The sequence below is a fragment of the Pteropus alecto genome, unplaced genomic scaffold (genome assembly GCF_000325575.1).
Source record: "Pteropus alecto unplaced genomic scaffold, ASM32557v1 scaffold97, whole genome shotgun sequence".
Lineage (NCBI taxonomy): Eukaryota > Metazoa > Chordata > Mammalia > Chiroptera > Pteropodidae > Pteropus > Pteropus alecto.
This window is the reverse complement of record NW_006439713.1, coordinates 954,223-981,354: the sequence shown is the minus strand read 5'-3', so window position 1 is coordinate 981,354 and position 27,132 is coordinate 954,223. Positions and strand designations below refer to the sequence as shown.

Sequence of the window (27,132 nt, the reverse complement as noted above, 5' to 3'; positions counted from 1 at the left end):
GCCCCCTCGGGGTTGTGCCCTTTCTCACGCCGTCCGACAGCGTCGCAGTCTTTATGAAGACGGGACTGCAGGACGTGCCGTGCCGACCTCACACTGGGAGGTGTCTTCAGGGGGCCCGTCGGCGTCTGTGGACGTCGCGTCCAGATTCCCTGCTCTCCCTCCGCGGCTCACCCGATGCTTCCCCGTTTGAAATCCCATCTCGGGACTGCAGCCTCCCGGCCCTCAGGCCCACCCCCAGGAAACGACCCCTGGGTTAAGGCGTAGGGACATTTCCGAGGCTTTGGATCGGTGCCGTCCATGTGTGGGAGGGATGCTTTTCTGAGTCCGATGGACCACTTTGATCCGACGCTGTCTTCTCCTGCCAGGTCTGGATGATAAGGTAACAGAATACTTCGTCCTCGATGGAGGGAGTCAGATTTGAGCTCGAACTGTGTTTCCTGCGTAACAGCGAGATGGGGGGCAGCGATGCGGCCTGGCGGCCGGGTGCTCATCTTTCCTCAGAGATGCCATCTGCCCGGAGTGAGAATGGGCTGGGACACGCAGGCGCCCCGAGGGACACGGCCGTGGCAGTGGCAGGCGTTAACGAGCAGGCATAAGGGACTGCTCCCTGCGAGCACACCCTCCGAAGCCATTGCCACCATCGGCAGCACAGGGGACAGAAGGGCCCTTTCTCTGGGCTCAGGCAGACGCAGAGCCACGGACCCACGTCCCACCATGCTCGGGACCCTCGGGCTGGCCCTGCTGGCTCTGCTCCGCGCCGTGGGCCCCAGCCAGGCCAGTGGCTTCACAGGTGAGGGGACCTGGCTGGGTGAGGGTGATGCCGGAGGAGCGGGGGGCTCCCTGGGAACCGGCCTCACGCGTGGGGACAGCGGCCTTGCTGAGAGCTCAGGAGGCTTCCGCTTTGAGAGCTGACACCTGTGCCTTCTCCCCAAACGCTCTCATAACCACAAAAGAGGTGGAGCGTGTGCCTTGAAATCACCAGGGGGTCTGTGGGTTCGAGTGCGGGTTCTGGGTCGCTGGGCCTGGCTGGGGCCCGGAACCCTGCATTTCTGCCAGTGGTGCGGGCGCCGAAGGTCGGGGGGTCACACCAAGAGCAGGCACAGAATCGAGGTTTCTGAACCCTGGCGTGCTGAGCGCCTTCGGCCTACGGACAAGGAGAGGGACAGGGAGGGCCCCAGTCGCCACGGCCACACAGCTCCCACCAGCGAGACGCGGCCGGGGAGGCGGGCTCTCGTCCAGCCGCCCCTCACCGAGGGTTCTGCCAGCCCCGGTTCCCTCCATGGAAAATGAGGACGAAAGTGGCCGGCGGTGGAGTAAGGGGTCGAGCGAGGGATCCACCCGAAGCCTTTGCGAGGCCCGTGGTCCACCGCTAAAAACGTGCTGGATTCCTGAAGCCCCAAATGGCAGAGACTTAGGTCGCAGACCTTTTACATTATTCTGGTCTTCGAGTCTGCCTCGTCCCGCTAACGTGCCCACGCCGGCCCTACGATCCGCTTGCGCTACGCGCCAGTTTAACGTGCTTCCACCCATCAGCAAGAGTTTGGTTTAAAGTGATTTCTTTTTCTTGAGTTTTCCTTTGGGAATGGGTGATGTGTGCACCACACAGCCCGGCCACAGAACCAGTGGGAACCTCGCGAAGCTGGAGGAGACCTCAGGGGATCCCGCAACCCCCTCCCCCGACTGCACACAGGCAGACCCTGGACAGAAGCTCGGGGTGCTCAGGGGTGCACATTCATTTGCTCTGGCGAGCCAGATACTGCCTCTGACAGGCGTCGTGTTGCTTAATCTGACGACCTCGGGGCACAGCCAGCATTTCACAGGTGACAAGACTGAGCACTGAGAGCATGAACGAGCTCAGAATCACACCGCTGGCGTTTGTGAGGCCGACGTGAATGAACGTGGTCTCCAGGCCCCGGAGCCCGGGCTCCCCACGGAGCGTGAAGATGTCCCATCCCTGAGATGGCACCCAGGACCCCCGACTGCCACGCTGGTGGCTCATAGAAGGGTTCGCTGAATAGCAGTGACTGCTGGAAGCTTTGTCCTCCGGGCTCTGCCAAGAAGCCAGGCTTGGAAAGGGCCCGGTGGCCCCTGGGGAGAATGTCGAAAATAAAACAAAACAAGTCGATCCCAAGTGTGGTTTCGCAGGAGATGTGTGTGTGTGCGTGTGTGCAGAGGGCTGTGCTAAATGATCAGCTGGGACCTGTCACGGCCAGATGGAGCCTGGTGGCTCTCTGGAGACAGGGAAGTGTAACCTTCATTAGTGGTCGGCATCTTGTCTTGGGTGAAGATGGAAAACAAAGCCTAGATCCGTCGTGACAAATTCTCAGTGCAAGAGGTCCCTGCGCTTTGTCTCGTCAGCCGATCACTCAGTCAGTGACCAGTTCACAGTGGTCATTTCCTCCAAGTCACCTTTAAGCTCTGGGCCTAGCTCTGTGCCACGTTACCCTGCTCCTGAAGGCTGATTTCTCCTGCGCTACCCGCATAACGTGAAGGGGGCCTTCCATTCCTTCCCAGAGCTTACTGTCACTCGCCCCTTTGGTGGGGACGGGCAGCCAGTGTTTCCACTCCCAGAGGCCCTGATACCGCAGTGGCGATGGGGAGACAGTCACCTGGCTCACCTGGGGTGACCCATCATTGTATTCACCCCAAGTACAGCTGCAGCCTCTCCCAGCAGCCTCTCCCGGGCTGGAGGGCTAGCTCAGCCTGATTCCTCCTGGGGATCCTCAGCCCCCTGACTCTTGCTTTCTGACAATTAGGGGCTGCTGTGTGGCCAAAAGAGGGACTTCGTGGGGGTGCTGGGGTGGGGATGGTTTATGCTGCACCCCTGAGTTCCTCCTTAGAAACTCAGCTTCTCACGGAGGTGTCTACGCTGTAAGATTGAGTGCCTACCTGTTAGCTGTACAGTCTCATAAAACTTGGAGCTCAGAGGTTGAGAATCTAAAAATCTGAGATATATTCAGACCTTGCATCCATCCCACACTGAGAGCCCCGAGTGCAGAGAGCCCTGTGCTTGCCACTAAGTGGGGGGCACCCATGGCCTCCGTGCAAGCCCCCTGGGGCTGCCTGGACAAAGAACCACAGGCTGGGGGCTCAAGCAATCGAGGTTTGTACTCTCACAGTGCTGGGGGCCGGAGGCCGCGATCAGGCTGTGGGCAGGGCTGGCTCCTCCTGGGGCCGTGGGGGAGAATCCGCCCCCTCCTCTCCCCCAGCTCCTGCTGGCTCGTCAGCAGCCAGTGGCGTTCCTTGGCTTGTAGACGCATCACCCCGATCTCTGCCTCCATCTCCCCATGTGCACTCCTGTTTCTGTGTCCAGGTTTCCCCTTTCTGAGGACGCCAGTCCTGGCGGATCGGGGCCGCCCCGCCCCAGCCTAATTTCATCTTAACTAACTGCATCCGCAAAACCCCTGTTACTAAACGAGCCACATTCGGAGGTGCTGGGGGTGAGAACTGCCACACGTGCATGTCGGGTGGGTGGGTGGAGGTTCGGTTCAGATCGTCACAGCTCCTGGGCTGTGGGACAACAGAGGCTCCCTAAACAGATGGGACGCCCAGAACCACACAGCCTGTGACAGAGAGACCTGGGGCTGGTGACAGCCATGTGGCCCAGAAAACCGAGTGATGTGGGCGTTATGCACAGGCAACATCCAGGCCCGGTAAACCCAGCCGGCTGTCCTGCAGCGGGCACTGTGCCCGCTCTCCCGGTGGTGACAGCACCGGACGGACTGAACTTGACCATCTAGGGACCCTCGGATGTGCCTGAGATTTATTCATCTTCCATCAAGGGCGCCGTTGCCGGCCGTGCCGGGCATGATAGGCCTTCCGTGTACAGTCACTGCTGGTGTTGTCAGGACGCATTTCACCTGTGACACACCTGCAGCTCGTGGAGAGCGATAGACATGCATGAGATTCTCCCGCTGCAGAATCGGGGTGTGGAGCGGAACTCGGGGACCGAGCCCCGACGTCTGACTCCGCCATGTCTGCCGTCCGCGCCCTGAGCCACGGCAGCTGGGCTCAGGCAGGCGGCGTCGCCACCCTCCGCAGAGAAGGGTTCCTAGCGGGCGGGTCTCCATTCACGCTTTGCCCCTGCAGTGTCTGCTGACTTCTCAGCGGGCCTGGCCCGCCTCCGAGGGGCTGTGCTGCTTGGGGGTCCCGTGGCACCTGTTCTCTTGGGAGAGGGGACTTGTAGGGAACCCCGTGTCGATTCGGTCCTAACCTCGGCTGTCCCCGGTCCCCCCCTCGTAGAGAAAGGCCTGTCCTTGCTGGGCTACCAGCTGTGCAACTACAGCGTGACCCAGAATGTCCAGAAGGTGGAGGCCGTCCAGCTGTCCCAAGCGACCTACGCCCCCTGCGGCGGGTGGATCCCCTGGAGGCGGTGCCCCAAGACCGTTTACAGGACCCGGTACCTGGCAGTGGACGTCCCCGCGTCCAGGAACGTGACCGACTGCTGTGAGGGCTACGAGCAGCTGGGCCTGTACTGCGTCCTGCGTGAGTGCGGGGTGCCAGGGGGTGGGGGGAGGGCCCACCTCCTCCTCACGGGGCGGGGTGGGGGGGACCTGATGAGCCTCCCGACAGACACCGTTGTGGGGGCCTTTCGCCCTGGACTTGCCGGCGCGGCCGCAGCGCCGGTGCTCGGCCGTGAGCGGGCATCGGGTCGTCCGGGGGCCTGTCCAAGCACAGGTCACGGCCCCGCCCGGGTTTCAGGCCCAGCTAGCCAGGTATGCGGAGGCTGCCGGCCGAGGGCCCCGGTTTGACAGCCTTTGTCCCAGAGCGCTGGCTCTCAGGCCTGGCTGACGTGGCAGGCCACTGGGCAGCTTCAACGATGCTGAGGCTGGGCGCCGCCCTCAGCGTGTGATGAGCACTGTGGGGTGTCGCCTGGGCGCCGGGGTGTTGTAAAGCTCCCCATGTGATTCTGACACGGAGCCGAGTTTGAGAACCAGCATCGCGATCTCTTCTGTGTTGGCTGCCACCTTCTCTTGTTAAAAGCCGTGGTGGATGCTTGCTTTATTCGGAACCCCAATCTGAACTGCAGTATGTGAAAGAGATGGAAGGGGACCCCCAGTCCCCCCTAACTGCCTGGAGGTCCCCAAGTCCTCCTACTTCCACAGTACGGCGACTAACGGGGTGACCGTTAGCTGTGTGGGACAGTGGGACAGGCTGGACAGGCCACGCCGTGTGGGGTCAGGGCTCAGCTCCTCGACATGCCGGGAGCTTTCCGGGGACCCCTTCCCGGGGAGGAGTGCATGTGCGATGCACGTGAGTCGTGGCGCCTGTTACCTCTGAGCCAATGTCAGGTCCAAAGTGAGCTTCTGAGCAGTCAGAAAGTCCCCCGTCCACACCCCGTCGTGGAGGGGAAGTGGGAAGGGCGTGGCTCCAGGGAATGTCACCGGGCCACCCCCAGCTTGGAGGGCTGTCCCCTCAGGAGTGCAGGAAGCACCGGCTCGAGGCGTCCAGGCGGATGGCTGGCACGGATGGCGCGCAGCGGGGGTGCTGGCCCCCCTGGGGCTGCGGGGGGCGGTCTCGGTCCCGCCCACCCTGAGAAGGCCTGGTGCGCTTGGCACGCTGAGTCATCTGAGCGTGCCTTCCTCAAACAGCTCAGTAACCGATGATCTAAAACGGGAAGAATATTGCAAGGGCACGTGATGTTCCTTTCAGTCTAAACGACTTTCAGTTTTTTTTAAATCCGGCATTTGGAACGCAATGATAATTGATATGTCGGTTTACTTAAGTGTATCTTTTTACTATAATTACAAAAATGAATATACAAGCCTTGCAGAAATCTGAGAACAGACAAGAACGTCACACAGGACAGGGATGCCTGCCACTCTCCATTGGCCCTGTTCGAGGACGTCCCGACGGCTCAGGGCTGAGCGTTAACGTGGCACCATTGTCACTAACACTGCCACCGAAACCCAGGCAGGGCCAGCCAGCCTCCGGGCCTGCGGCTTGGGGCCAGCTGCGCGTCCCCGTTGGTTCCTTCAAGGGGTGCTTGCAGGGAAGGGCTGTCCCTGGGAGGTCCCATCCAGGTGCTGGGCCTAAGGAGTCCCTTCCTGTGCTGACACCAGCTGCCTCTCCAGTTTCCCTGTCTCCAAGGGCCACAGGTACAGAGCGGGGCCAGCCGAGCTGCTGCCTCTGGCCTGGGAGCACCTGTTCTCCTGAGCAGTGGGGGGTGCCCTTTTTTTGTGGAGGCCTCGGGGCCCATGGCTCTTCGGTTTGGAGCATCAGAATCCAGGGGGAGAAGGTGGGTGCCATCCTGCCCTGACCTTCACCTTGAAGGCAGTAGGCTTCCCACATGCTGACTCTTGTCGGTGAGAGAGGTCACATGTCCAGGGGGATGGAGGATAGGACCCAGGAGACGCTGAGCCACGCCAGCTCCTCCCATGCTGAAGGGTCACCTTTCTGTAGTGGCCGTTGCCCTGCCAGCTAAACAAGTAAATTCCCACCAAGAGAAGGCAGGGGTGGCCGCTGTCCCCTCCCCACCGCCTGCCACTCCACCGTCTCTAAGAAGTGGCTCTCACGGGACATCGGCCCATATTCACAGTCCTAATTAGCACCTTAATTAGGAACTCAACGGGGAGGGAGGGGACGAGAACATTCTAGTGAGTCCCGGGGGCGAGGCTGCTCTGGGACACTGCGGGGGGAGGGAGAGCTCTCCCAGAAGGACCCGGCCCCTCACAGCTGGGGCCGGGCGCCCACGGTCTCCCCTGGGGCTCGGAAGCGCTACTGTAGCATTGAGTCTGGAGAGGGGGGCGCGGGAGCCCAGAGGAAAGAACGGGGGGACCAGGGCCCTGCTGGAGCGTGTCCTGTAGGACAGGCCAGCGAGGGAGGGCCGCAGTCAGTCCCGGACAGGAGGCTCCCCCGCTCTGCAGACGAGGACATAGGCTGGGGGTGGCAGGTGACTTGACCAAGATCACAGAGACTTGGGCCTGACTCTTGCCACCCGTGCCAGGTTCTGTCTGTGGCGTTCGGGGCAGGTGCCTTGGCTGGATGGGGGGACCACAGCACTGAGGAAGATTCGAGACACGGAGCAGGCGGGACTCCTACTCCGGGGGTGGGGGGCGGGCATCGGGCACCGCCTGTGCTGTGGCATCGCCTTGTGGGGGCCACCGAGCTCTCGCCGGCCACGCTGAGCCTCTCGCCCACGCCGCACTCAGAGCACCAGGCTGGCAGCCCGGCCCACACGGGCTCAGATCAGGGTGTGATGTTTGATCGAAGCTCCCTTGCAGAGTGACAGGCTGGTGACAGGCTGGCCCTTTGGAACCTCGACTGAGACGTTGCTGTACGTGATCCCCCAAACCCACCGTTTGCTCCGCATGGCCTGAGGCAGAGGCCAAAGCGGTGGTGGGGGGGCAGGGGGCGGGGCAGCCGCAGGGAGCGGCCAAGGAGTTGGCACGGGACAGGATGCAGAAGGCGCTCTTCGTTCTTGGGTCCCCCAGACGTGGGGTGACCTGGGTCTTGGCGACCCCGCGCTCTCAGCTCAGAGGCCTCTCCTCCAGGCAGCAGCGAAACCTCGAACTCCCCCCCTTCCCTTTCCCACTCGGCCAGCGACGGTCTAAAAAGGGAAGCGAGTTATGAGAACACGTGACATGGCTTTCAGTCTAAGTGGCTTTCAATTTCTAAACATCCAGCATTTGGATTTTCACGTTCCTCATTCCTTATTGTCTTTAAAAGTATCTTTTGACTATAATTACATACGCGAATACACGAGGCACGCGGGAGTCTGGAAGCGCAGGAGAGAATGGAGGGCCGTCGCCCGCGAGCCTGCCGCCCACACGTGGCCCGCGTTAGCTCTCCCTTCTCTGCTCCTTCGGGCGGATGTTCCACAAAAGCGTGGTCACCTCGTCCGAGGCTTGTGTGTAGCACGCTTCCACCGTTTGGCGATTTACCCGGAACATCTTTTCTGTCAATAAACACTGCTCTGCAGCGTGATTTCATGGCCACGCGGCATCGCCTCATGCGGATGTCAGCGTGAAGCGACCTGCCATCGGCCATCGGCCATCGGCCATCGGCCAGCTAGCTGCTTCCAAGTTCTCACTGTTACAAACAACGCGGCTATGCACAAGCTGGGGGTGAGACTGTCGTAGCCGACGCTCGCCTGCTGCTGTGACACCCTGGTGTCCGCTCAGCCCATCTCCACCGCTGGCCCGTCATCATGGCAGGGGGACCCCACTGCACCCGGAGGCTCCCTCAAGCTCCCCGTCTCCCCTGGGCTGAGGACCAGGGCCTCTCTGGGGAAGGAGGGTGCCTGGGAAGGAGGCGGGGAGCGGAACGGTATTTCGGAAGGGTCAGCTCCCCGAGCCCCGGAGACCTCGGACGGAAATGCCCGGCGGGCGGCCTCCTCGGGCCGTGGCTGACGCGGGCCGCCAGGCGCTGGGCAGTCCTGTGTCACTGCTCGTGATGCGCCAGCGGAGGAGAAGCAGATTTCTGACTTTCTACTAGGTCGGGACGGTTGTCGGTTCCCCGGGGTCTCAGTGAGCCCGGCCCCGTGGGAGGAGGGGAGTCCCAGCAGTGCTCCTCTTTGCGCCCATTCGAACTTGAACTCGAAAACACGTCGTTGGGATTGGCGACCCTTTTTGGAAGCCGGGTATTCTGGGTGGCCTGTGCTTTCTTTTCGTTTGGATAAAACTTTTCGTTTAGAACAGTTGTAGACGTACAGACAAGTTGCAAAGATGGTAGAGATTCCCGCATGCCCCTCAGCCAGTGTCCCCCGGTGTCAGCGCCAGTGGACCCCGGGTACACGCGTCCCACTGAGGGACCACGGTCAGTACGCTGCTGTTGGTTCAGCCACACACGTTCCTTGGATTCACTTTTTCCCTCCTAATGTCATTTTTCTGTCCCAGAAGCCACCTCGCATTTAGTCTAGCGTCTTCTGGGCCCTGAGGCTGTTGGTTTTTATGATGGGAGAGCAAGCAAAGACCTCCGGATGCATGGCTGGCGGCCCCCCAGGGATGCTGGCACTGCCATCTCGGTGGCTCCCCGGATTGCTCCCCAAGCCCATATTTCATATCCTCGAAGCTGGCCCTTGTGTGGCAATTTCTCCAGGACTTTAGGCATCAAATGACACTGCCCAGGCCTGACCACGGCCCTTGAGTGGGCCACACTGTGCACCCCGGGGTGCCGCAGGCAGAATCCGCGCCAGGAGGCACCCCGGTGTGGAGCCCGAGCAGCCCGGCAGGCTTTCACTGCTAATGTCATTAACCGCTACTTATCCCCCCCGCCCCACCCCAGCCCTGAATCGGTCCTCAGAGTTTGCATCGAGACCCGGGGTCTGCCCCACGGTGGGGCCAGAGGCACCCACCTCGCCCTGCACCCTGGACGCCGACTGCCCTGGACTTCAGAAATGCTGCCCCTGGTCGGGGGGCCACCGCTGCATGGTTCCCGCACCCCAAGGTAGGACTGAGATGTGCAGCGAAGGAGGTGTCCAGCTAGGCAGCCCCGTGGGCTGGGGGCCTGGCCCCGATCTGGTGAAGGTGAGGGCTGACTGTCCGGAGCACGGTGGAGGAGGGGCGCCCACAGCCTGGTGCAGGGCGCCTCCCGCTCCCAAGCATGGACGTCTCCATCGAAAGCCGGCCACTGACGTCTCGGGGAGAGGGTGCACGCAGGTGCCCTGACGGGGAAGGTACTCCTGGCAGAGCAACCGCAATTTCCCTGGTCCACTGGGGAGGCCCTGGAGCTTGGCGGAAGCTGACCTGTTTCATAGTGGGAAGGCACGCAGCTGGCTGCTCCTGAAGCGGGACCGTACCCCAAGTCCCGCTCGCTGCTCCTGCTTGGCAGGTCTGTGGCCCAGCCCTCAGGGCAGCCTGTCTGGTCTGGAAAGATCTGCCCTTGGCCGTGGCTGCCCCCAGGAGGACGTGTTGGTCAAGGTTCAGAGTAAGGAAAAAATCCATCACATGCAATATATATTGCAATATATTCTAGTGTTAGTATAGTATAAATAATGTGAAGTATGTTATATCACATTAGCGTATATTAATATGCTATTTTACTATATACATCACAACGTACATGTTGTATAAATCTATATGACACACAGTATTATCTAGCACGCATTGTCCACAGTAACGCATTACATAGCGTGTCTAGGATCACACAGATGATAATGTACGAGAGGTGAGGGCGGGAGGCGGGGCAGTGCCCACGCCTTCCAGAGGCCAGCTCCCGCCCTGCCGTCCAGGCCGCCTGACCCCTTCCTGCCTGGCCCCGCTGGCCCTGCCCTGCTCTGGCTGTATCTCTTCAGCCTGTGCCCCCTGCGGTTCCAGGGAGGAGCCCAGCGCGTTCCTGGTACAATGTGACCAGCCTGGTGAAAATGGACTTCAGGGAACTCCGGCAGGTGGACCCCAGTCTCCTGCATCACATGCGGCTCCTACATTCCATGGTAGGTGAGAGGGGACAAGCCTGCGGGCGGGCCGGGCTGGCACGGGCGGGGCCTGGGGGAACTGGAGGTCATGGGGGGCTGCTCTGAGTGACCCCAGGTCTGGCTGGACCACATGTGAATTCTTAATGAAAACAAAGCTTCAAAGAGGGGTGGCTCCTGGGTAGTAAATGGCGCGAATGCAGTGTGCAGCTGGAGTTGGCCACGCAGGACGTGGTGAGCCCCGCCCCATCGCGGTACAGAGCGGGGGACCCCCTCATCGTTTCGCTCTCGGTTGCTGAAGCCAAAGGGTGCCTGGTGTAGACGGCCTGGGCCCAGAGCTGTGCATCGCTGACCTCGCTCTCAGACCCCAGAACATGCTGGCACGGGGACCACCAGCGGTGGCCTTGGCCGTGGGGGCTGCCTGTCGTCACGGGAGTTCCGTAGCTTGTCTCTGCCCAAGAAGCCAGAAACGTGCCCAGCTCTGACGACCAGAAGTGTCTGCGAGCATGGCCACACGACCCCGGGGGCCAGGCGCCTCTGCTGTGGCCCCGCCCACACTCCCTGCACCTGAGCTTCAGATCCCGTCACGGCCCGGGGTGACGGGGGTCCCTCCTGAGCGTTCAGACCAGCCAGCTGGGGCGGCCCTAACAGCTGGCCCCTTGTTACAGGTGGTGAAAGTCAACCACTCCGCTCCCCGGTGGCCTCCTTAACTGCCTCAGCTAGAGTGATTCTGTCTCCTCCGAGTTCGCTAGGGGCAGGGGAAGATGGCCCTGTTGGCCAGTGGGAGCGTGGTCAGGCGCCAGACTGCCTGGGTTCCAGTCCCAGCACTGCCACTGGGCAGCTGTGCGGCCTTGGGCGGGTTACTTAGCCTCTCTGTGTTAGAGACCTCCTCCTTTACGTGGAAACAGTCGTGACCTCCCTGAGACGGTGGCCGTGCACTTTGAACGTCCATGGAAAGAGCTGGAAACGGTGCTGACACATGTAGCTCCCGAGTTGTAGTTGTCGGTGTTTTAAATATTGTTGCGTGTCACTCGGTGTCTCTTCACGAGTGTGGGTGTTGTCACCCCCGTCAAACCGTGAGCTGCGGCAGGAGGGGCCTGGCCCCGGGCCCCTCGCTGCAGCATGGCGAGCTCCCTCACCCAGGTGTGTGTCACTCCCCGTGTAGGGTCCAGTCGGCCAGTTCTCTCTTGGTCCTGATCCAGTTCTGTCATGAGCTGCGAGGGTGGGGACCGACGGGGCAGGGGGTTCCCCAGTGTTTTTCTGGGGGTGGCTGTGGCAGAGCACCACAGCCTGGGGGCTTATGCAGCAGACCTTTGTGCTCCCACAGTTCTGGAGGCCAGAAGCCTGAGACGGACATGTGGGCAGGGCTGTCCCCGCCCGGGGCTGCACACGAAGGGCCTCTCCCTCTCCTCGCCCCGCAGACGGCTGCCTGTCCCCGTGTCCTCACAGGACCCCCTCTCAGTGTCTCCAGTCACAGGCTCCTCCGTGTAAGGGACCAGCGAGACGGGGCACAGGCCCGGCCTCCCCGCCTCGCCCTGCCCGACCGCACCTGCGAGGCCCCTTTGTGAGGTCCTGGCGGGTAGGACTGCCACACAGGGATTTGGGGCCAGACACAATTCACACCACGACGATGGGCGTTGCAGAGGCATTTATAATCCCGTCTGCGGGGCCGTTACTGGGATGATACAAAACTATTGTGGAGGTTCACGCCTGCAGAGCAGAAGGGTGTGTGTGTGTGTGTGCGTGTGCGTGCACGTGTGTGCATGTGTGCATGCATGTGTGCTGCGTGCATGTGATGTGTGCATTGCACATGCGCACTGTGTGTGCACGCGTGCATGTGCGTATGCGTGTGCGTGCGCACACATGTGTGTGAGCGTGTGCACATACACGTGTGTGCGTGTGCGCACATGTGTGCATGTGTGTGCCATGTGCGTGTGCATGCATGCGTGTGTGTGTGTGCATGTGTGCGCGTGTGTGCGTGAGTGCACACATTAGACTGTAACTTCTCCGGGCCTCGGTCTCCTTGTCTGTCTGATGGGGAAGTGTCACTGGGTGATGCTCTGACTCTGACCTCACAGGTCACGGGTGCCCTGCGGCCGATGGAAGCCACTGTCTACCACCTGCACTCGGCCTGTGGGGACACCTCGACCACAGTATCCCAGCTGCTGCTGGGCCTGCCGCGGCCGGTGCCTGTGGCCAACGTCTCTGCGATGCTGGATGGCGTCGTGAAGCGCATCTATGAAGTGGTCAGCCTGCAGGTGCAAGGTGCTGCTTCCTCCGCCCTCTCCTGTGGTGGGGGTAGGGGGCAGGAGCAGAAATAACCAGCAGGCGAGGCGTGGCTGACCCATTCTAGCTCACTGCGGCCCAAACTAAGTTTAAACTCCATGTCCCTGGCGCACCCGCCAGGCCCAGGTTTCTCCTTCCGTGCAGGTCCTCCCCCTCCTCTTCCTCCCCCTCCTCCCCCTCCTCCACCGGCTCCTCCACTTCCTCCTCGGGATTGCCATCTTCCGACAATGCCCACTCCTCCCAGCCCTCCTGTTGACCAGGCTCGCTCACAACCTGGCTCTCCTCTTCCTGCCCTTCCTCCCCCTCCTTGTCCCTCCTCCCCTATTCCTTCCTCCTCCCCCTCCTCCCCCTTTTCTTCCTCCTCCTCCTCCCCCCCTTCCTCCTTCTGTCCATGTCACGGGTCAGCAAACTTTTTAGCCAGCCAGCACACACTGTGGGCCGTGGGCCACATGGCCTCTGTCTCAGGCGCTTGGCTCTGCCATGTGACATGGAAGGGGTCACAGACAGGGTGTTAGCAGGTGGCTCCAGCCGCACATTCTTCCCTATAGTAGGAGTTTGCTGCACCCCAGGAGGGTGGCTGCTCTTGCTTGGGAAGCTCCTTCTAGGACTGTGACGGTCGCATGTGATGATGCCAGGCTCCGGGGCCCAGAGAAAGCTCTAGAGATCGCATTAATTTCCTTCAGAACCCACAGACTTTCTCGAAGACCCGACTGAGTGAGGCCAGTCAGAGAGGAGCTTGTCTTGTCGGCCCGGACTCTGGCCGGAGGCCACTGGAACGCACCTGTAGGCGGACAAGTCGGTTTCAGTACTGGGGGCTAAGAGGACACGCGTTTGGAGGTTCGCGAGCATGACCAGGTGCTCGCCACTCACCTGTTTTTTTTTTAACAGACCTGAACGAATGCTCGCATGAGGAACTCAATGCCTGCGCTGAAGGGGAGCTGTGTTTGAACCTGGAGGGCTCGTACCAGTGTGTCAGCCACCCGGAGTCGCTGACCTCGTCCCCCCAGAAGCCAAACTGCACGTGCGAAGGTGAGGAGCCTGGGACTGGCCTTCGGGGGCCCTTCCAGCCACGCGGCCCCTGGCCCAGGGGCCCTCTGTCCCCGCGAAGGGCGGGCCGTCTGGCTCGCGGACAGCGCCGCCACTCTTGCCGCCGTCCCTGTCCTCGTCGCGAACGAGCCTTGCATCCGTCCTTGGATGTCACCAGAGTTCGCTGCGCGCCACTCATTGTGTGGACGCTGGTGACAGACACACGTACGGGCAGATTGTCACCTCTGCTCTCAGGAAAAACAGCCGAGGACACGCCAGAGGCTGGCCGGGCGCACCGCATCAGCAGGACGCCTGCTCACCTGCTGGTGTCGTCAGCATCCGCGTGGCATTTCAACTATGGGCGTGGGAACGGGGATTGGGGCCTGTGGCTGAGGAACCCCAATATTCAGAAGTCAGTAAAGGAGGGGGGGCTTGCAAAAGACGGAGTGAGGCGGGAAGAACAGCGGGAAAGAGCCTCTGGGGTCAGGGAGGGGCGGCCCCTGCTGGAGGTTTACTAAGCTGGAGTCGGGGCGCTCCCGGGAGGGTGGTTTTGGAAGATGGGTGATGCCCAAGCAGGCCGCGTGCTGAGGGAAGGGACCTCGGCGGATTCTCATAGCTCCAGGACCCGGTCAAGCCCTTGGACCTCTCCCCCTCCCACAGGCCTTCCCCAAATGGGTGTGCCGGTCACCCGAAGCTGCTCTGGCAGCCGGCGTGTGGTCAGGGGGTCTCGGTGCCCACAGCCTGCAGGTGTGCAGGTGGGCGAGGCTGCAGGTGCTCAGCTGGCAGCTGGGACAGTGAGGGGGAGATGCATGGATGGGCGCTGAGGGTCAGGTTAGCATTCATCCATCCATTCATTCATTCATTCATTCATTTGCTTATGGGACGCATTTTAATGAGTGCCTACTACGCGCCAGGTACTGTTCTCACTGGGGTTGTTCAGTGTCCAAGCCCTGCTCCCTAAAAACTCGCACTTCAGAGAGAGACGATGATCGAATGAGGACAAACAGACCCCGGGGCGATGGTTTGGCTATAAAGAAAGATGGCGTAGGAGACAGAGAGCTGGGACGGCCCGCGTGTGATGACGGCGTGACCTTCGGGCAGAGACCCGCGTGGCACCGGGAACTGAGCAATGAGGCTGGCGGAGGGGCGGGCCGATGAGAGAGCGGGAGGAGCCTGGCGAGCTGAGGAATGGTCCCCGACAATGTCCGGGGACCTGTGACTGTCACCTTACACGGCAGAAGGAACTTTGCAGATGGGATCAGGCGGAGGATCTTGAGACGGTGAGGGGATCCCGGACAATCTGAGTGGGCTCAGCGTGGTCACGAGGGATAGGAGGGAGGCAGAGGGTCAGAGTCAGAGGGGCTGTGACGAGGGAAACGGCGAGGGGAGAAGACGCGGCACCCCCGGCCGGAGCGCAGGTGCCTTTAGAGGCTGGAAGAGGCAGGGGGTGGATTCTCGCCTGGAGCCTCCAGAAAGATCAGTCCTGGGGACACCTGGACTTTGGCCTTCTGGCCTCCAGGACCGTGAGAGGAAATTCTCTTGTCCTAAGGCACTAGGTCTGGGGCGATGCGTTACAGCAGCCTCAGGAAACTCACACGAAGGGTCAGGTCAGGGCCCCGGGGTGGCGTGTGCTTGGTGGGGTCCAGGGTCCAGGAGGCCGGAGCCGGAGCCCTGGGACGGAAGCCGGCGGGGCCCAGACGTGGTCAGGCCGTGGGGATTTTAAACTTTTTACTCTTAAAAGTTGTAGACGAATATAAATACATCTTGCTTCATCTCCATCGCCATTTACTCTCCCTGCCCCCCACCCCATGGTCTGAGACCCCCTTCCTCATTTGACTTCATCTGTCACTGCTTCAGAGTGTATCTCTAAGAGATAGGAGACATTTTTTAAAAAATCTACAGTGCCATATCATATCATCCCTTAGAAAAACAAGGCAATATTTTTTAACATCATCCAGCATTCAGTCTGTTGGAATTTCTATTTGTCTCATTGTTATCACAATTTTTAATAGTCTGTTTCGATTGCAAGTTATATCAGGTCCAACGATCGCTGATGCCACCTCTTAAGTTCTTCTATTTTGTGTCTGCGGCTCCCCTCGCCCCCCGTTTCCTCCTGTGACTCCCTCGGCTCGGCCACTTCCCCTGGACGGGGATCTGCCAGCATCGGGGCTCCCTAGCACCCCATCCCCTCCTCTGGGTCTCCGGTGAACCGCAGTCATCTTTGGGGCAGACCCCTCCCTTAATAATGGTGCCTGGACCCCTCAGTACCCGGCGAAGCCATCATTGTGTCCCCTCTCAGAATGTTCCCAAGTGCACGGAATAGTAGATGCCGGAAACACTGGCGATACTGAGACTTATCAAAACCGCACAACCCCGTTAGGTGGGGTTCCTGTCATACGGAGCAGCGGACCCCACTCTAAGGGGCAAGGCAGGAAGCGGGGGGCACAGTCCGGCAGGGCCCTGGGAGCAGGTGGCCAGGCGGACACCAGGCCTCCCCAGGACAGCTGGGCGCACCCTCTGGGCAGGGGCTGGGTGGGGAGGGGCCCGCGGGACGGGGCCTCCTGGCCTCGCCGCCTCTCAGGGCGTTCAGCCTGGAACGTGCCACCTACTCGCTTTGGCCACTCGTCTCGCTCTTGTCATTCCGGAATCTGATACGTCGCTTCGACCGCATTCTGACGGTGGCAGGGGAGTCTCCCCGGGTCTCGAGCCCCAGCAAACTCTCTCGTTTTTCCCTGTTCGCGTCCAGGTTTTTGTCGCTGTCCATTTGCTCGTTTTACTGTATTGAAATCCTGCTCTCGTGCGGTTTCGTGTTCTGCTTTCTTCAGTCACCGCTGTGTCACAAAGGTTTCCACGAGGCAGCCTGGTCTTCAGAGCTCCGATTTTCGATGGTTGGGTGTAACGATGTTGCCTGGCAACAGAGCGATGCTCATGGCTGTTTCCCTCGGGGTGCGTGTGTTGGGGGGGGTGCATTTAGGCTGCTGCCAACATCCTGCTATAAAAACTAGAGTGATCAGTAACATCGCGAGGTGGTTTTAGAGAACGGTGTCACAATCACGTTCGAACGACCTAATTTAACTCGCGTGTCCTTTCCTCTTCAAAGGGGCCGAAGGGCGAGGACCCTCCCTTTGCTCGGCCGCCTAGCCACCGGCTCTGTCGTAAGCACATTCCGGTGTCGCCTCCTTTTATCCGTGAGGAGCTGCCCTGTGGTGTACTCCCAGGGGCCGCCCTCCGGCACAGCGCCGTGTCACCCAGTGGCCGTGTCCTCCCCTCTGCGGACGGCAGTCGAGAAGGGGGCTGAGGGCTGGGGGAGGGGCTGGTTCCCAGCACCACTTGAGGACCCGGAGGGTCCGGGGTGGGTCTTCATCCACCAGAACGTTCTACCTCCCCAGGACAGAGCTCCACGGGACAGGTCTCTTGGTCACTGCCCATCAGTTCCCGTGCTTGGCAAACAGCAGTCACTCCAAACATACTTGATATCAATGAATGACAAGGGAGGTTTGAGTGGCGGCTACTCTGGGAGTTTGACCTTCCAGCTCCGCTTGACGAGACACTCCTCTGCGGTGCAGCTCGATACTGTGAGGGTCTGATGAGAACCGTGCACCCCTCCATGCACAGCTGTGCCGCAGAGCTGTGCACAGACCCACTGCAGACCATCCTTAGGTCTCATGGGCCACGGCCTTGGCAGGGGGGAGATCCCGTCCTGTCATTGAGAAGAGAAGGTTGGAATACAGTTATTAAACATGCTCTGGTTCGTGGTCTGATAAAAATATTACACTCTATTTGCCGCTGAGAATGCTGTCACCCGGACCCCACCACGCTGCCCCAATACTGAGCTGCGAGGTTCCTTCTGGAAAAAGGTCCAGCCCACAGGTAAACACAGACAGGTCAATGACCCAGTTTCACTCCTCAGAGGGCGGAAAAGGCAAATCCGGCGTTGTCAGCGAAGAAACTTAGAGTGAATTCCAGTCGCATATTGCTAAGGGAAGCAGCATATGTTTTAAATTTAGAAGCTAATATAAATGAGCAATCTGCTGGAATGGTTTAGAGGTACGAACTCGTGGAAAATACAGCTCAAATTTCACATGCTTTTCTTGTGAAATTAGTCACCCAATTAATGACACACGGGGCAGCTGGATTCTTGCACAAAACAGAAACCGTAAGAAATATTGCATGGTTGGCGCGTACTGTTCCGGGAACACAAGCTGTTTTTAGGATGGAGTGGGACTGTCTTCGGGGGTCATCCCAGCTCCTTCAGACACCGTCCCCCTCCCAGCTGGAGCCTAATGGCTACTCGGCTCCGTATAGAAACATCTCCTGGACTCGTGCTTGGCCAGTGCAGGACTGGCCACTGGAGAGGCAGCCTGGCAGGTAGGAAGGTCACCCAAGCCAAGACTCATCCCCAGCGAATGCTCAGACTTTTGGCTCGAACCCTCAGCGTTTCTACCTTTACAAGGGTCAGGTGTCAGGGTGACAGGCCCAAGGGAAACGAGGACAAGAGCTGACACGGGAGATCCTGGGACAGGCAGTGCCCCTACCAGCTCCCTTCCTGTTTCACCAGAGACGGGGCAGGGCCGCCCGGAAGAAACAGGGCTGGACCCATGGACCCGGGGAACGCGTGTGCTTCACCGAGATGAAGGTCAAGCTCCCGACCATAGGATGGGGAGGGCCACAGAGCGATAGCATCCTCAGAATGCACAGTCAAGAATCAGGCGCTACTTTCCAGGACCACGTTTAATGGGGGCATTGAAAACTGCAGGGCCATGCGAGCTTTTCATCAGCTCCTTCCTTAGTCCCTCATTAGCATCCTGGCTAATGAAGGACTAAGGTCCAGTTCGAGGGTAAGGGGCAGAAGGACCACCTCCGGGTCAACATCGCGAGCTCTGTCCTACAGAAGCAGGATTGGCCTCAGTGTGCCAGACGCTGGCCAGCTTCGCAGCAGCACGAAGAACTTTCCAAGCTTCGTGCTGTCCAGACAGCTGCTGCCTCGGACACTAGTGGAAGAAGCCTGGGAGGTGGATTCACCTTCTGTGGCGGCTGTCACAAAGCGCCACAAACCTCGTGGTTTGAAACAACGAAAAAGGGTCAAAATGTAAAAAAAAAAAAAAAAAAGGTCAACTTAATTTTTTTCAAAGAGAATAAACAATGGAAACAGAATTCTCTCACAGTTCCAGAAGGTAGAAATCTGAAAAGGACAGATGTGTCTTCTTCGAATACACTCTAACTCCTCATCCTAGGGCAACTCTCATGGGACATCGAGAGTTTAGATGGGTCCCCAATCCTGTCCAAGCGTGGCATGGGGCGGGGAGGGCTGGGCTAGCTTCTCTCATGAGCTTCCGGTAGTTTATATCTGCCTGCTTTGAGGAGGACCAGCAGGAGTTCACAGTGGGGAAGCACACATACCCAGGACACCCCCATTTATAAAAGGTGGCTCAGTGCTCAGGTGGAGGAGGACACAGCAGGGCTGAGTCTTAGGACTAGGATGGGGCACCAAACTTGATTCTGAGCTGCTTGGCAGCCAGGGCAAAAAGGGAAATGAGTTGAATTATACTGGTTTTTATTTTTTTACTGAAAGGAAACACATACATTTGTCTGGAAAGATAAACTTTTAGAAAAATTATTTGTTTTTTATGGTTTAAAATTTTTTAATTTCAATTACAGTTGGCATACATATATTAGTTTCGGGTGTATGACACAGCGATTATACATTTATATAACTTGCGAAGTGATCTTGCTGATAAGTCTACTTAGTATCCATCTGACATTATACATAGTTATGACAGTATTTGTACTTTACATCCCCGTGACTGTTTTGTAACTACCCATTTTTACTTCCTAATCCCTTCCCCTTTTTAACCCACCTCCAACCCCCCTGTCATCTGGCGACCACCAAAATATTCTCTGTATCTATGAGTTTGTTTCCGTTATGTTTGTTTATTTCGTTCTTTCATTCCACATGTAAGTGAAATCATCTGTCTTGCTCTGTCTGGCTGACTCCACTCCGCACAGTGCCCTCTAGGTCCACCCATGTTGTTGCAGATGGCAAGATTTCCTTCTTTTTTATGGCTGAGTAATTTTCCATTGTATATATGTACCACCTCTTCTTTATCCATTCATCCGTTGATGGACACCCAGGATGTCTCCATATCTTGGCTACTGTAAATAATGCTGCAGTGAACCTATGAATGCAAATGTCCCTTCAAAGTAGTATTTGGGTTTTTGGGGATGAATACCCAGAAGTGGGATTCCTGGGGCCTTCTTTGTCTCTTGGAATAGCCTTTGTTTTAAAGTTTATTTTGTCTGACGTAAGTATTACTATCCCAGCTTGTTTGTTTGTTTGTTCGTTTGTTTCCATTTTTATGAAACGTCTTTTTCCGTCCCTTGACTTTCAGTCTGTGTGTCTTTTGATCCGCAGTGAGTCTTTTGTGGGCAGCATACGTAAGAGTTTTATTTTCTTATCCATTCAGCCATGTCTTTTTGCTGGAGCATTTAATCCATTTAGAGTTAAAATAATTGTTGATAGATATGTAGTTATTGCCATTTTATTATTCATATTTTTGATCTTTTTTTTTTTTCCTTTCCTCTTAAAGAAGCCCCTCCAACATTTTCTGTAATACTGGCTTGGTGGTGATAAACTCCTTCAGCTTTTTATTTTCTGGGAAGCTGTTTATTTGTCCTTCAATTCTAAATGATAGCTTTGGTGCGTAATCTTGATCGTAGGTCCTTGCTTTAATCCCTTTGAATATTTCATGCCGATCCCTTCTGGCCTACAAAGTTTCTGTTGAGAAATCAGCTGACAGTCTTATGGGAGCTCCCTTATTGGCAACTAACTGCTTTTCTCTTGCTGCTTTTAAGATTTCCTTTGTCTCTCGCCTTTGGTATTGTAGTTATGATGTGTCTTGGTGTGGACCTCTTTGGGTTCATCTTGTTTGGGACTCTCTGAGTTTCCCGGGCTTGTATGTTATTCCCTTCACCGGGTTAGGGAAATTTTCCATCATTATTTCTTCAAATAGCTTCTCAATTCCTTGCTTTCTCTTCTCCTTCTGGTACCCCTATGATGCAAATCTTTGTATGCTTGATGTTGTCCCAGAGGCCCCTTTTACTGTGGTTTTGCAAGAGAGTTAAACAAATCTCTTCATGGCCTGTATTTTATAAAACTCAAACTCTGATGTAAAACTTTTTGTGCCTAGATTGAAGGTGATTCCCTGAGACCCCACCCCTCCCAACATGAAAGATCACCCAAGCCACTTCAAGTGGCTTTTCCATGCAAATGGCCTGTCTTGGATCAGGCTGTGGACTTTCCTAAAATCTCACAAAGGTTCAAAAACTCCAAACAAGCAGCATCTGGCCTCCACATGCCCCATACTTCTTACTTTTTATATAAGTCATATTATGCAGGTGCTTGCTACAAGCCAGAATTTTTCTTCCAAAAAACAAGTTTAATTCTATTTGGGCATTAAAATATATATTAATTATTATACAACAATCATTATATTAGAATATTATATACTAGAGTGTTATATTAGAGTATCGCTCCTAAAAAAATACATTTCACTATGAAAACATAAGAAGATTTAGCCTGACTCCTGAATCTGGCTTCCCTTCTTAAAAGAACAGTTAGATAGAGTAGGGCCCGCCCTAATGGCCTCACTTTAACTTAATCACCTCTTTAAAGACCCTCTCTCCAAATACAGTCCCATTCTGATGTACCGTGAGTGAGGACATCAACATAGGAATTTTGGGAGACACAGTTCAGCCCACGACACACCATAATGGCCACAGCTGCAAAAACAATGTTGGTTGCTTCCAGGTCTTGGTGTTGTAAATAATGCTGCAATGAACATCGGAGTCCAGAAAGCTCTTCAAGGTAGTGCGTAAATGCTCAGAAGCGGGATTGCTGGGTCCTATGGTAGTTCTATTTTTAACTCTTCGAGGAACCCGCGTAGCGTTTCCCGGAGTGGCTGCACCCCTCACACCCCTACAAACAGCGCACGAGGCTCCCTTTTCTCCACGTCCTGACCGGCACTTGTCATCTTTTGTCTTCTTGATGACGGCCATTCTGACAGGCGTGAGGTGCCGTCTCTTTGGGGTTTGGGTTTGCATTTCCCCGACGCCTGGTGACGTTGAGCATCTTTTCACGCATCCGTGTGTCTTTTTTTGAGAAAATGTCAATTCCGATTTTTTGCTCGTTTTGTGACTGGATTGTTTGGGTTTCGCTCTTGAGTTGTACGAGTTCCACGAATCTTTCGGATACTAACCTCTGATCAGATGAGCGACGTGCAAGTGGCATCTCACGATCACAGGCTGCCCGTTCGTCGCGTCGATGGCTTTCCGTGGAGAAGCGTTTTAGTTCGCGCAGTCTCACTCGCTGATTTGCTTTGTGCCTCTTTCCGATGTTCTTCACATCGTCCCCGTTCTGTGTCATAGGTGACCCTCTCATCGTCGAAGATTACATGGCCCTGAGTGTCACCAGCAGCAGCTTTCAAGTGTCCTGGAGCTTCAACTCCACCCGGAAGCGCACCTTCCACGTGCAGGTTTACAGGGGCGAGGAGCTGCTCAGGAGTGCCTGGACCCAGGGGACGACCCTGGACGTGGCTGGGCTGGAGGCCGGGGTGCTGTATGGGGTGAGGACCAGCTACCAGGCATGCGGGACCAACGTCACCGCCCGGCTGACCGTCAAAACCGGTAAGGCGCTTGTCCAACGCCACGTGTTACCCGTGAGTTCGTCTTCCTATCCCGGTCCCATTGGCCCCGGTGATTAAAATCACTGAGGTTCCTATAACCAGGAAAGGGCCTGAACCCAGCCCCACCTGTCCTCACGGCCGTGGGCACTCCGTGTCCTTGAGAAGTGCCATGGCGGCCGTGGCCGTCACATGCTCCCCTGACTCCCCCCACCTCGTCCTGCTGGGGCTGAGTGACACCTGAGGTGCTGAGGGCCCCATCTTTCTGTCCTTTAAAGGTCTTATAAAGCAGTCAGGGTGAAGCAGTAAGCGTAACGCAGCAGAAGCTGGTGGCGGTTTGCGTGCACCGAATTCTACAGGGCGGATGTGTCTAACTTCCCCAAGCAAAGGACCCGAGTGTCATGCAGGCTGCACAAAGCGCGCCTTGTCCCCCCCGCGAGATACCTGGGAGCGAATCCGTGCCCACCCTGTCGGTGCCGTGAAACCCTTTCCCCCAGACGTGACACGGGAATGAACTGGGAATCCCAGCATCCAGAGGCAGCGGGCGTGGCTCACGAGGCTCTGGCGGGTGGCCAGCTCTGGCCCTGCCCCATGGTCCCATCTCCTCTCACCTGGCTCGGGGGTGCCTGGGCGGTGGTGCGGCCTCGGTCAGGCTCGGCACAGTGGCGGGAGTTCTCTGCTCGTCTGGCCTCTGGCAGCCGGACGTGGAAGTGCGTGGTGGGGTCTGTGCAGAAAGACGCTACGGGGTCTGTCTCGTGCTCAGAGGCGAACACGTGACGGTGGCAGTGGCAGCGAATGAACCAGGCTCGGGACGAGCAGGCCTTCAGCGGCATGGCCCTGGATCCTTCAGGAGCCGACCTGAGGCCAACCTGTGTTAAATCGTCAGAGCACACAGATGGGCCCCCAGGGCCCCAGCGCCACCTGCGAGCCCTTGGCTTTGCGTGAGCCTCCGGCCTCTGCGCAGGGGCCACCTCACCTCACCTGCTCATTTCACTTTCGAGGTGCTCCGGGGGTCCGCGGACGGAGCACTCTCTCCGTGTGAGGACGCTGGGACCGGGAGGGCCGTCCCAGGAGTGAGGATGGGCCTGAGTTCCTGTTACCCGCTCGCCATCGACCTCTGAACAAGCCCCGCCCCACCCACTCGTCTCTGACGTGACACTTTATGGAGCCAGGTCTGCAGGGCAAGCCTGTCTCTGTCTGGACGTGAAGTAGGAGCTCGCGCCCTGCCCCCCGCCACCCCGAAAAATACCTACACTCTAATGCAGGACAGATAAGCCTCCTTCTCCGCAGTGTAAAAGTTCCTTTTTGTAGGGAGCTAGATTTGCTTTAAAGGCTCTAACTAATCTGACCTCGTTACGAGGAGCCTGCGCATTGGGAGTCCCGTACCCGGGCCTCAGGTGACCCACCTGGGTGCTGGTGGGTGCTGATTGTCCAGGAGGCTCCAGCAGGAGCATAGGATGGGGGCTGACATCCAGGCCCGAGCATCATGGGCCACAAATGACACTTGTTTCTCTTGCTAAGATGGGAGAAAGCTCGGGGGTGCGGTGGGGGAGGTCCCTGATCTAGAAATGTACGACGTGGAATGTTGGTGACACGTCTGTGGCCTCACGTGGTACGTGCAGCGTGATAAACTGCCTCCCTGGCCGAAGCTTGCTGCTGGTGGGGAGCCGGCGGGTGGGAGAAGCTGCGAGTGGCCACTGGAGCAACGCAGAGTTGCAGGTCCGTCTGCTGGGGACGGCGGCTTTGTTCTCGGTGATGAGGAACAGAACGTGTCTTCCTGTGTCCCCGCTGGAGTCGTTTCCAGTTTCGCTTTCGTCCAAAGAACGGGACCCTGAGGGGGGACCAGCCCCACCAGTTGGCCTGGGACAGGGTGGGTTTTGAGAAGCGGGACTTCTGGCCTGAAAACCTGGACGTCCAGGGCCAACAGGGACAAGCTGGTCCCCCAAGGGGGCGTGGCCTGGCGAAGACGGCAGCGGCCGCCCTGCGTGAGAGTCCGCTGGGGTGGGGGCTTCATACCCACACGCGCCGGCTGAATCCCAGTTCCCACTGGTGGGGACTGTGTGTGCGACATCTGTACCTCGTTCCTCGATGTCCCTGCCTGGGCAGTAGACGCGTCTGTTTAGGTCGGGAGTGTCTGTCACCCGGCGTCAAGGCAAGGAGTCCTTATTCTGGTTTCCTTCCGTTTGTCTGTCCCAACCTAACACTCATGCCCTGATCTCTTTTTTAAAATATTTCTCCTCAAAAAGATAGAATTTTTTGGGGGGGTGGGGGGAGGGCGTTTCTGAGAAACACGGGCAGGAAAGCACGTGATTGATACTAGGTCACCGGGTTTCCGCTGATTTGCCTGGTTGTCCGTGTCAGATGCCCGGGTGTTCGAAGTCACCGTGACGATCCTGAACCACAGCGTGGCCGAGACGCTGCTGAGCCCCGGCAGCCTCGAGCACCAGCGCTTCTCCGAACGGCTGCTCCACGAGGTAAAGCTCAGCGCCCCACCCTGGGCTCCCCTCGCACACGAGCCGGCCGGTCCCCTGAGCGCTGGCTCTGTGGTGGTGGCTCTGGGACACATCCCCACGGCCACACGGCCGAGCCCACAGCCCACAGTTATCGCTCGATGCTTTTCCCCTTTACTGGGGACTTCAGACTCGGGGCCAAACCTTCTCTGATCCAAATGGGTGACCCCACGTGATGGCATAGCTGGATTTGCTGTCATCTTCCTACCAGGGGGGCCTGGGGATCGGTCTTTCCGCTTTGGAGCAGCTTCGGCGAGGAAGCGCTCACCGGTGACCACGGCATCCATTCCTCTCTGTGGCCAAAGGGAGACATTAGCACGCAGCCTGGGAGAACCATATCGGTGGCAAACATGATGAGCTGCAGAAAATAGTGACTTGCTCTAAGGTTTTACCCTTCTTGCAAACTAATAAGTTAGCCTGTTTCTGATGCGTGGATGAGGGCGGAAGACGCCTGGGCCAGAGATACAAGAACTTTATAGCTGACAGCACAGCAGGCATCTTGAGAATCATGTTGGTGCCAGTTCCCCTTCTGGCCCCCAGGTCCCACGGGGGTGATTCAGAGGGGTGCCGGTGGGTGAGGCACACACAGTGGGATCCGCATGCTGGTGGAGGAACCCCAAGGTTAGGAAACCTGAACCTTTGTAATGGGCTGCACACAGCCTTGCCTAAGCCTTGCTCCATCCAGAAAGAGAGATCGATCACCTTATTATGGCAGACGGCGAACATTTCTGCCCTGTGCCTGGAGGGGATCATGACCTCTCTCCTCCAAGGCTGCTCCTCATACAAACCTCTTGGAATGATATCCTAGAAAAAAAGGGCCGCCAGCGCTTCTACTGGCAAAACATGTAGAAATTCGAGCGCCTGACGGACGGCTGTGTCTCAGCATTCGCCTGCAGAAGAAATCGGTGTAGAACTTTCTGGGAGAATTCTCTCTCCTTTCTGGTGGTTTTCACGCACGCGTGCAGGAGTGGTGTGGCAGGCAGGTGGGGCACGCCTGGTCTCTCTCTTGCTTCGGTAGGGGTGACCTTGAGCCTCTGGCTCTGGCTGTGTGTTTCCTGAGGGGTACAGCCCTGTAAGTGGGGGACAGCACCAACTAGCCATGACATTGTTGCTCAGCAACGCCCCCCTACCCCGGTCAATCAACCCATCAGTCAATCCAACAGTCCCTCTGTTTCGCCCAGACACGTGAGTTACTTTAACACCGGTTTTCAGGGCACCCAGAGTGGATGTCTCTGCTTGCCCCAAGAGGCTGGCTGCTGGCACCTCCTCTTGGTCACAAAGCAGACACGTGGATTTTGGGCACCATCTGTCAGCCACGCCCGGGGCCCCCCACTTAACGGCTTTGAAGATGGCGATGGGAAATCCGCCCTAACCTGTGGCTGTTGCCTCTCCTTGGCCAGGTTCAAGGTTCCCTTCCGCCGGCCGTGTCCGACCTGTACAGGCGAGGGAAGCTGAGGCTCCAGATCGTGTCTCTCCAGGCTGGAGGCCTGGTCGTGAAGCTCAAGGTGACGGTGCAGGACCCCGAGTTCCCGGTGGGCGTCTCCACGCTGGCCCCCATGCTCCCACTGCTGTGGGCCAGCAGAGAGTTCCAGATCGACCAGCAGGGCACATTAGTGCAAGGTAGGGTCACCCCCCACACCCCGCGCGTGCACCACGGTGTCCTCCGACGTGCCAGGCTACAGATTTCCGGTCAACGTTGACTTATTTCCATGAGATAGAGAATGTGCATGAAATTAGAACCTCATTCTGTGCTTGCCCACGGGAACCCTGAGACGGCGAGCCCGCCCGCCTCCCGCTCCTGCGGCTCGGGTGGGAGGAGCAGCGCACAGAGCTGGGGAGCTTCTCCCCTCGGGGTGCTTCTTGGCGGCCGCAAGCCCAGAGCTCAAGGTGGAACCGAACTGGAGGGTCCACGAGGAGAAGGGGACAGGTGCCTACTGTGTTGGTGTCGGGGCCCCAGTGCCACCAGGCCGTGAGGCCACACACTGACGCCTGGGTCTACCCGAGCATAATGAAATTTCACTCGGTGTGGCCTTGAGGCAGGAAGTCACAGATCGAGGACGAGGGTGGAGAGGAGACCAAGAGGCAGAGAGAGAGAGAGAGAGAGACAGACACAGAGACACAGAGAGACAGGGGGAGAGATGAGGGGAGAGCGGGGGTGAGAGAGAGACAGAGTCAGGGATGGCGACAGACAGAGAGAGCGACAGGCAGAGCGTGTGACGGGCGAGGGAAGTTCTGCCATCGCAACGGGGGAACAAGGTCACCTCAGGCAAAAAAAAAAAGA

General features: G+C 57.9%; 1 protein-coding gene across 1 annotated transcript in view; it reads left to right on the top strand.

Moving 5' to 3' along the window:
* The first annotated feature begins 714 nt into the window (after nt 1-714).
* The window catches only part of UMODL1 (uromodulin like 1), a 49,746-nt gene continuing 23,328 nt past the window's right edge, over nt 715-27,132 (top strand). Inside the window, exons 1-10 of the mRNA XM_006916766.1 lie at nt 715-790; nt 4,243-4,485; nt 9,226-9,400; nt 10,264-10,372; nt 12,430-12,616; nt 13,526-13,666; nt 13,899-13,901; nt 22,088-22,345; nt 24,703-24,815; nt 26,252-26,471. Coding sequence (XP_006916828.1) covers nt 715-790; nt 4,243-4,485; nt 9,226-9,400; nt 10,264-10,372; nt 12,430-12,616; nt 13,526-13,666; nt 13,899-13,901; nt 22,088-22,345; nt 24,703-24,815; nt 26,252-26,471 — 1,525 coding nt within the window. The remainder of the gene's footprint in view (nt 791-4,242; nt 4,486-9,225; nt 9,401-10,263; nt 10,373-12,429; nt 12,617-13,525; nt 13,667-13,898; nt 13,902-22,087; nt 22,346-24,702; nt 24,816-26,251; nt 26,472-27,132) is intronic.